Source organism: Enhydra lutris, unplaced genomic scaffold (assembly GCF_002288905.1).
Source record: "Enhydra lutris kenyoni isolate GAN:26980312 unplaced genomic scaffold, ASM228890v2 scaffoldscaffold45, whole genome shotgun sequence".
Taxonomy (NCBI): Eukaryota; Metazoa; Chordata; class Mammalia; order Carnivora; family Mustelidae; genus Enhydra; species Enhydra lutris.
Window position 1 is genome coordinate 966,492 of NW_019154129.1, and position 7,511 is coordinate 974,002.

At 40.3% G+C, this 7,511-nt stretch overlaps 1 protein-coding gene across 3 annotated transcripts in view; it reads right to left on the minus strand.

Moving 5' to 3' along the window:
• The window catches only part of LOC111156188 (centriolar coiled-coil protein 110), a 24,521-nt gene extending 18,185 nt beyond the window's left edge, over positions 1-6,336 (minus strand). For all 3 annotated transcript variants that reach the window (XM_022516911.1, XM_022516908.1, XM_022516909.1), the window contains exons 1-3: positions 6,195-6,336; positions 4,214-4,359; positions 2,088-2,243 (exon numbers count right to left, since the gene is read on the minus strand). In XM_022516911.1, the coding sequence (XP_022372619.1) occupies positions 2,088-2,228 (141 nt within the window). In that variant the 5' untranslated portion in view covers positions 2,229-2,243; positions 4,214-4,359; positions 6,195-6,336. The remainder of the gene's footprint in view (positions 1-2,087; positions 2,244-4,213; positions 4,360-6,194) is intronic.
• Between the last annotated feature and the right edge of the window lie 1,175 nt (positions 6,337-7,511).

Sequence of the window (7,511 nt, forward strand, 5' to 3'; positions counted from 1 at the left end):
AAAAAAAAAAAAAAAAAAAAAAAAAAAAAAAAAAAAAAATGGGGGATGCCTGGCTGGCTGAGTCACTCTCAGGGTTGTAAGTTCAAGCCCCATGCTGGGTATAGAAATTGCTTAAGAATAAAATCTTTTAAAAAAATATTTTTTTTAAAGGTAGAGGAGCTGTTCTAGATCAAAATAGATTTTAAAAAACATAACACGCTAATGCTATTTGTGAACTCTGACTGGACCCAGACTAGGAAAAAAAAAAGTTATAATTAGACATTTTGCACACAAACACAGAAATCTAAATATGAACCAATATTAGATACTATTAAAATTATTACTAATTTTTTTAAAGTGTGATAATGGTATTGGGGTTTTATGTAGGAGGGTATCCTCATTTTTAGAATACATATGTTAAAATATTTAAGGGATAAGTGTTATGTACCTGCAATTTTCAAACGGCTCAGCAATAAAACAAAAAGAGTATGTATGTATGTATACACACACACACATAAAATCACGAACACAATAAAGCAAAGATGACAAAAATGTTAAAAATTGTGGACTCTAAATGGTATGTATTATGGATGGCCGCTGTGCCACCCTTTCTATTTTTGTGTTTGAAAGTTTCATTACAAAGTGTTGGCAGAAGATACTGATCTTTTAACTCCTGTTATAGAAATGTTTTTAACTCTGTTACTTTCAATTATATTAATTTCCTGATTTGAAATAAAGTCACACACATTTTAAAAACATCCAATCAGTATGAAAGAGTTTATATGGAAAGAGTGCTTTCCTTCCCATCCTGTATTCCTTTATCCTTTCTCAGAGAAAGAATATTCTTATATAAAAATCCAAATAGTTAACTTATATATATATTATAACCATATATAAGTACCTCCTATGACCCAAATAGTGTTGTAAGCATTGTACATATATTAGAGCATTTAATCTTCAAAACAACCCTGTGAAGTAGATACTATTTTTAATCCTCATTTAACAAATAAAGAAAATGGGCCTGCAAGTTTGCACAGCAGCTAAGATGCAGAGTAAGACTTTTTTTTTTTAAAGATTTTATTTATTTGAGGGACGCCTAGGTGGCTCAGTTGGTTAAGCTGCTACCTTCAGTTCGGCTCAGGTCATGATCCCAGGGTCCTGGGATCGAGTCCCACATCGGGCTCCCTGCTCAGCAGGGAGCCCGCTTCTCTCTCTGCCTCTGCCTGCCACTCTGCCTGCTTGTGCTCTTTCTCTCTCTCTCTCTGACAAATAAATAAAATCTTTAAAAAAATTAAATTAAATTATTATTTATTTGAGAGAGAGATAACGAGAGAAAGTATGAACAGGGCAGGCAGAGGAAGAAGCAGGCTCCCTGCTGAGGGAGGAGCCCAATGTGGGGCTCAATCCCAGGACCCTGAGATCATGACCTGAGTCAAAGGCAAACCCTTAATTGACTGAGCCACCCAGGCGGCCCAGAGTAATGATTTAAACCAAGACCAGAAGGCTCTAGAGCCAGGCTTTTAACCACTATTCTACCCTGCTCCTGAGAGCATAATGTGTGCAGTGATTTACAATAGACTGTGGAGAACCTTCCATGCCTGCACATTTAGGTCTACTGCACTCGTTTTAATGGCATGAATAAGATTCTATAAAATGGACCACAGTCTGTTAAACTAGTCTACTACTGTTAGACATTTAAGTTGGTTGTTAATCTTTTGCTATTTTAAACAATGCTACTCCATAACCTGTACGCACTTCTTCTGGCACAGACAAGTAAAAGTCTAAGATATTCCCCAAAATGGATCTGCTAAGTCAAAGTTACATTCAGATTCTGATAAACATTACCAAAATGGTCCCCCAAAAATAAAGTCAAGTGCTTTTCTCAGCAAAAATGCAGTATAAGCACCTTTCCTCACAAACTAAGGAACACTAGGATCTTGGCCTATCAAGTAGATTAAAAAAAAAAAATGCAAACTCATTTGTTTTTCTTTAATTCTAAGTAAGAGCCATATTTTTCAATCTTTATAAGCTTTTCTTTTGTTTTTCTGTAAACTATCTTAGTGATTCACTATAGAAAAACGATTTTTTCAAAATCAAAGAATATTTACCAGTGGAGAAAGCACAGCCACTCCATGGAAGCGAATAAGTGAGATGCTTTCAGACTGTACAGACAGAAAGCTCTCTGTGGATAGTGATGCCTCTTGGATTCTGGCAAGACTATTCTCACAGAACTTCTCATACTCCTCCATCTTCCCACAATTACACTGTAAGAGAGAAAAATGTCATTTTTAATGTGCTGAAAAGAACATATCTTAATTATTTGGCAAATTTTATTTAGCACAGAAATATGTCTAGAATTCACAACTTCTAAAATTTGCCTTCCCAGAGGTTTGTAGTTTTTTTTTTTATACTGATGAGCAGCTAATTCCTAAGTATAGATAAGCACCTTAAGATCCTACCCAGTTAAGCCTTGTTTCATATAGTAAATATGTCTGAACACAAGTAAGTATATAAACCAATCTTTAAATATGACTTGTCTAAAAAAGTACTAAGAACTCGACGGTGAAAAATTCTTAATGGAAAAAAAGTTCTGTACCACTTCACAAACTTTAGATTACAAAATAGAATATTGTATTTTCCTTAGCAGGACTTATCTACATAACAAAAACTAAATCATACAAAGGTAGAAAAGCTTTTGTAGCCAAAAAGGGTATTTTTTGGAGACAAAAAAGCTATTTACATAAAAGAGGATATTTACTTTAAAAATTCTTTTGTTATCATGAAGTTCAAAGTCTATTTCACATCTCAAAAATACACTTTGACTTCCTGGTCACTAGGCAAATCAGTCAGAGATGGGAAATCTACTGGTTCTCATATTAATTCTATTTCATTGCTGAAAACTGGAACTACCACCAAACTACTTAAAACCATCAGCCCAGTAATTTCACAATTTCTGGAAAATTGTGATGGTGGCTATAAAAATTCAAGGTAATCAGGAAGGATTAGCTAGCAAGTTTGCTCATTTAGCTAGTGTTAAATATTTAATTGCCTGTTTCCACAGCATTAAGTCTGGCTTTGTTTCCTTTAAACAAACAAGGGAAAGTAAAAAGAGAGACATCATCAGACTCATCAACAGCAAGGTTATAAACTGTGAAAACAGAAAAACTAATACAATAATGTTCCTGTAAGTGTTCATTTTAAAACAATTAATTAACAAAGAAGGGTGGGGCAGAAAAATTCAACTGATGATGTGAGATATGCAGAGATGAAATAAGATGGAGTATGATACTGTCTTAAGCCTCAAGGCACTTAAAAATTCCATGAAGGTGTCAGGGATAAATTATAACACAATTAGAAATGAAGAAAAAGCTTCTTCTGATTTGATTATGAAAAAAAATCAGATATATTTTGACCAACTGGTAGTCTTATCAACAAAACTTCCTACCATCCCATCAATTCTAATTATTTCTGTATTTGACTTATGCAAAGTGTGAGTTTAATTTCAAAGAAATGGATCTCTAGAGTATAAATGAGATTGTTTTGCAAACATATTCACAAAACAAGCCAAAAAAACAAACCACCATACCTTCCTGCATGACAACCATAGCAAGGCCTCATTTTTTAGTCTGGATTTCAAACCCCATTACGCTGTCTTAAGAACCAGAATATGCTGAAGCTAAAATGTAACAGAAATTCAAATGATCCCATTTCTACTAAAATACTCAAAAATATTTTTTAACACAACCCCTGCAGCCAGCATAACAGGAACGTAAATACAATGAAAGAAATATACTTTCTATGGGTACACAAGCAAAGCATGAAATTCTATTTTAAAGGTCTGGGAAATGTAAGGAATAAATAAAAGACTCTTAGGGCAAGTTTTATTTTTTTCCAACAACATCATATAGATATGCCTCATTGCTTTGGAAAGTTAAATTCGTATCTCTTCAAAAGACCCGTATGTCATGCATATTGCAGATGTACAGTAATAGACTATCACAGCATAACTATGGCATATGATAGTGCATTAAATACCCAAATACAAGTGCTAATATGGCTGATTACAGAAATCACCAAATGATGCTAGAGCATGACTGAACTTTTCCTATCCTTCAGTCTCAACTTGGATGCCCCCCTCCTCAAACCATCCCTGACGATCCCATCTACATTAACCCTACATCAGTCACTATCACATCACATTGCCCTGCTGCTTCCCAATTTTCATGGCACTTACCACTATCTGAAATTATCTTGTTTATTTCCTTGGGTTTTGTCTGTCTTCCTCCACCAAAACGTAAGCTCCATAAGCATGGGTACCTTTTCAGTCTTGCTCACCACTGAATCCCCATTACACAGAACAGCGTCAGCACACAGTAGGCACTTGATAAAAGTATTGAATAAATGAATTAGGGTAATTAGCTCAATCAATAAACCAGGAGAAACCAGGAGGAAAAAAGAGAGTGGACTATACAGCAAAGAAGCTAGAAAGGAAGAATGGAATTTAGAGAATGTCATTTCATGGATGACACTATTCTCTGAAGAAAATGGTACCTCTAAACCGCAAAGGGAATCATTTTTTAAAAATGAGCATCATCAGGCACTTGTGTGGCTCAGCCGGTTAAGCACTGGATTCTTGACTTTGGCTCAGGTCGTGATCTCAGGGTTGTGAGATCCAGAACCTCCCTGGGCTCTGCACTGGGCATGGAACCTGCTTGGGGTTCTCTCTCTCCCTCACCCACTGCTCTTCCCCCTTCCTCTCTCTGTCTCTCTCTCCCCCTATTAAAAAAAAAAAAAAATGAGCATCGTATCCTATATGATTAAGCAAGAGGGCACTTTGTTTCTCAAACCACAATTATCTGTCAACAGTTTTTTTTTTAAAGGAGCCTTGACAAAATGCCACTCCAACCACAAATCTACTGACCCGGACTTTACCATCAGGCATTACTGGTCCACTTGAACCAATAATTTGCCAGCTGCATCAAGTTCAGACATGCCTTGTCTTCTCCATTTATACCATGACCCTTCTCCAAATGAGCCTCTTTGCAAATCCCATAGATTCATCCTTCTGCTAGCTACTCCTCACCAGTGTTCTACCAGAAATGTCACTAAAGGGAATGGTAAAAGTAACATATAACTGATCTTGCCTTGATTTCAAATCCTAGCTGGTTGTTTACCTCTCAGTGCTCCCAAAGATGTAATCTCCTTGTATACACAATAAAGGGAACGGTTCGTTATTCAGGCACATACTAGCTGTGTGTTCTTGGCAATTTACTTACCATCTCTATGCCTCAATTTCCTCATACGTAATGCAGGGATAATCAGAGTATCTGTCTCAAGAACTCAATGAGCTAATACATGTATGGCAATTAGCATAATGCAGGACATGCAGAAAGCATCAATAAATGGGGACTGCCTTTATTATTAAGAGGATGATGATTGTTATGATTTTTATCACAAGATTATGAATTCCTGAAGGGCAGTGACAGTGGTTGGTTCCTGGCAGGATTCAAATGTAATTTTAAAACATGCAAAAGGGGTCCTCTTCCTCATTTCGTTGTTTCCAGACCCCTCCCCATCAATCTCTAGGCGCATTCCACTTGCCTAAATTGGGGGTAGGGAACTGGGATTAGGACAAGATAGAAGCAGAGTGGGAATCACCTAGCAGCATCAGGGGCAATCAAGAGAATTTGCTTTATTAGCCTCAAGCTTATTCCCCCTGAGTCTCCAAAGCAGAATAAACAGCACGGCTAGCTAGGGCCTTCGGTTGTGGTAACCGGCTTTCGGAATGGCCAGAGCACACCCTGAGGATGACTCCCTCGGCAGCATCTTGGGGGAAGAAAAACGGTCCAGTTTTATCAACAGGAGGTGATTCCCCGGCTCTGCCCCGAAGTTATTTGCCAGGAACCCTCTGCCCTGACCCCAGCGCCCCACGCCCACCTCCCCCAGCTCCTCTGCTAAGGTTCCATCCCGAGGGCCCACCAGGCAGCGTCAGCATCCGAGCATCACCTCCGCGCGGAGTGTCGCTGGTCCCCGGGCACCTGTCACCTCATACCCGGCGTCCTTCTCTGGGCTCGAAGACGGGATCCCAGCACCTGCGTTCGGGTTCCCTACAGAGCTCACACCCTCAGCTCCCAAGGCGCCAATTCCGCCTCCCCCTGTGGCCTCGCAGGAGGGGCCCACTGAGGATGTACCTAGCCCCCGCCTTATGCACACACCTGATCTCCCACGGCCCGGTCAGGCTTTTTCTCCTTCGCCACGGGCCTTGTCAGGAAGCAAACAGCTCAATTTGTACTGACAGAGCGCAGCTCGGTCCGCCGCCTCCTTCTCCTTCTCCTCCCCGCCATATTACGGGTCTCAGGCGGCAACGCGGGATCCTGGCAACCGCCACCGCCGCCGCCACCTCCCGGACTCCACCTCCTCGGGCGGCACTTCCGGTGGTTGCTTCCGGGGCCGTTGGAACGGTTGGGCCTCCAAAAAACTACAATACCCGAGGTGCATTGCGCGGCCGGGTACGCGCCCTGGCTGGGTACTTGCGCCCTGGCGTTTAATACTTGCGGGAAGCGTGATGCACGCTGGAAAACGTAGTCTTCACTGCAAACTATAGTCTCGAAAATTATATGGTAACCCTGTTCAGGTCTGAACCCCTGAAGTGTTCCTTGAAATTGCTACTTTTTTCTTATCTGTAAAGAGAGCACCTCTTTTTTTGTGGTCATTGGAAAACGTACAACGATCACCAATTTTTTTTTCTCCGTAAATAAAAATTTGCTGAATCCTAGATATCAACTCTAAGCCTCAGGACATCCCTACCTTTTTGCAAATCAGTAGGCAAATAAGGTCCAAGAAAGAAAGGTAACAGGTTCAAGACGAAACAAAAAGCTCCGGATGTCTTGGGCGCCTGGGTGGCTCAGTGGTTAAAGCCTCTGCCTTCGGCTCAGGTCATGATCCCAGGGTCCTGGAATCGAGCCTCACGTAGGGCTCTCTGCTCAGCGGGGAGCCTGCCTCCTCCTCCTCTTTCTCTCTGCCTACTTGTGATCTGTCTGTCAAAAAAAAAAAAAAAAAAAAAAAAAAGCTCCGGATGTCTTACCGAAATTTCCTATCTAAACATGTTACTACTTTTCCAAACTATGTAGTTGCCCCTTCACATTTCCTAACTCGATTTAACCTTCCGCCTTTCTTGCTGATAGTCCTTCCCGTGCCTATTTTTACACATGGGAAATGAGCTTTAACGGTGCCTATCAGGGGCGCCTGGTGGCTCAGTGGGTTAAAGCCTCTGTCCTGGGCTCAGGTCATGATCCCAGAGTCATGGAATCGATCCCCCCTTCCGGCTCTTTGCTTCCCCGCCCCACCCCACCCCCGTCTGCCTCTCTGCCTGCTTGTAATCTCTGCCTGTCAAATTAATAAAATCTTAAAATAAATAAATAAATAAAAGTGCCTATCACAAAAGAAAAAGTGCCTATCACAAGGGTAGTTATGAAGAACAATTGAGATAAGTTTCTTGAACAGTGCCTAGTACAAAAGCCTCACTATTAGTC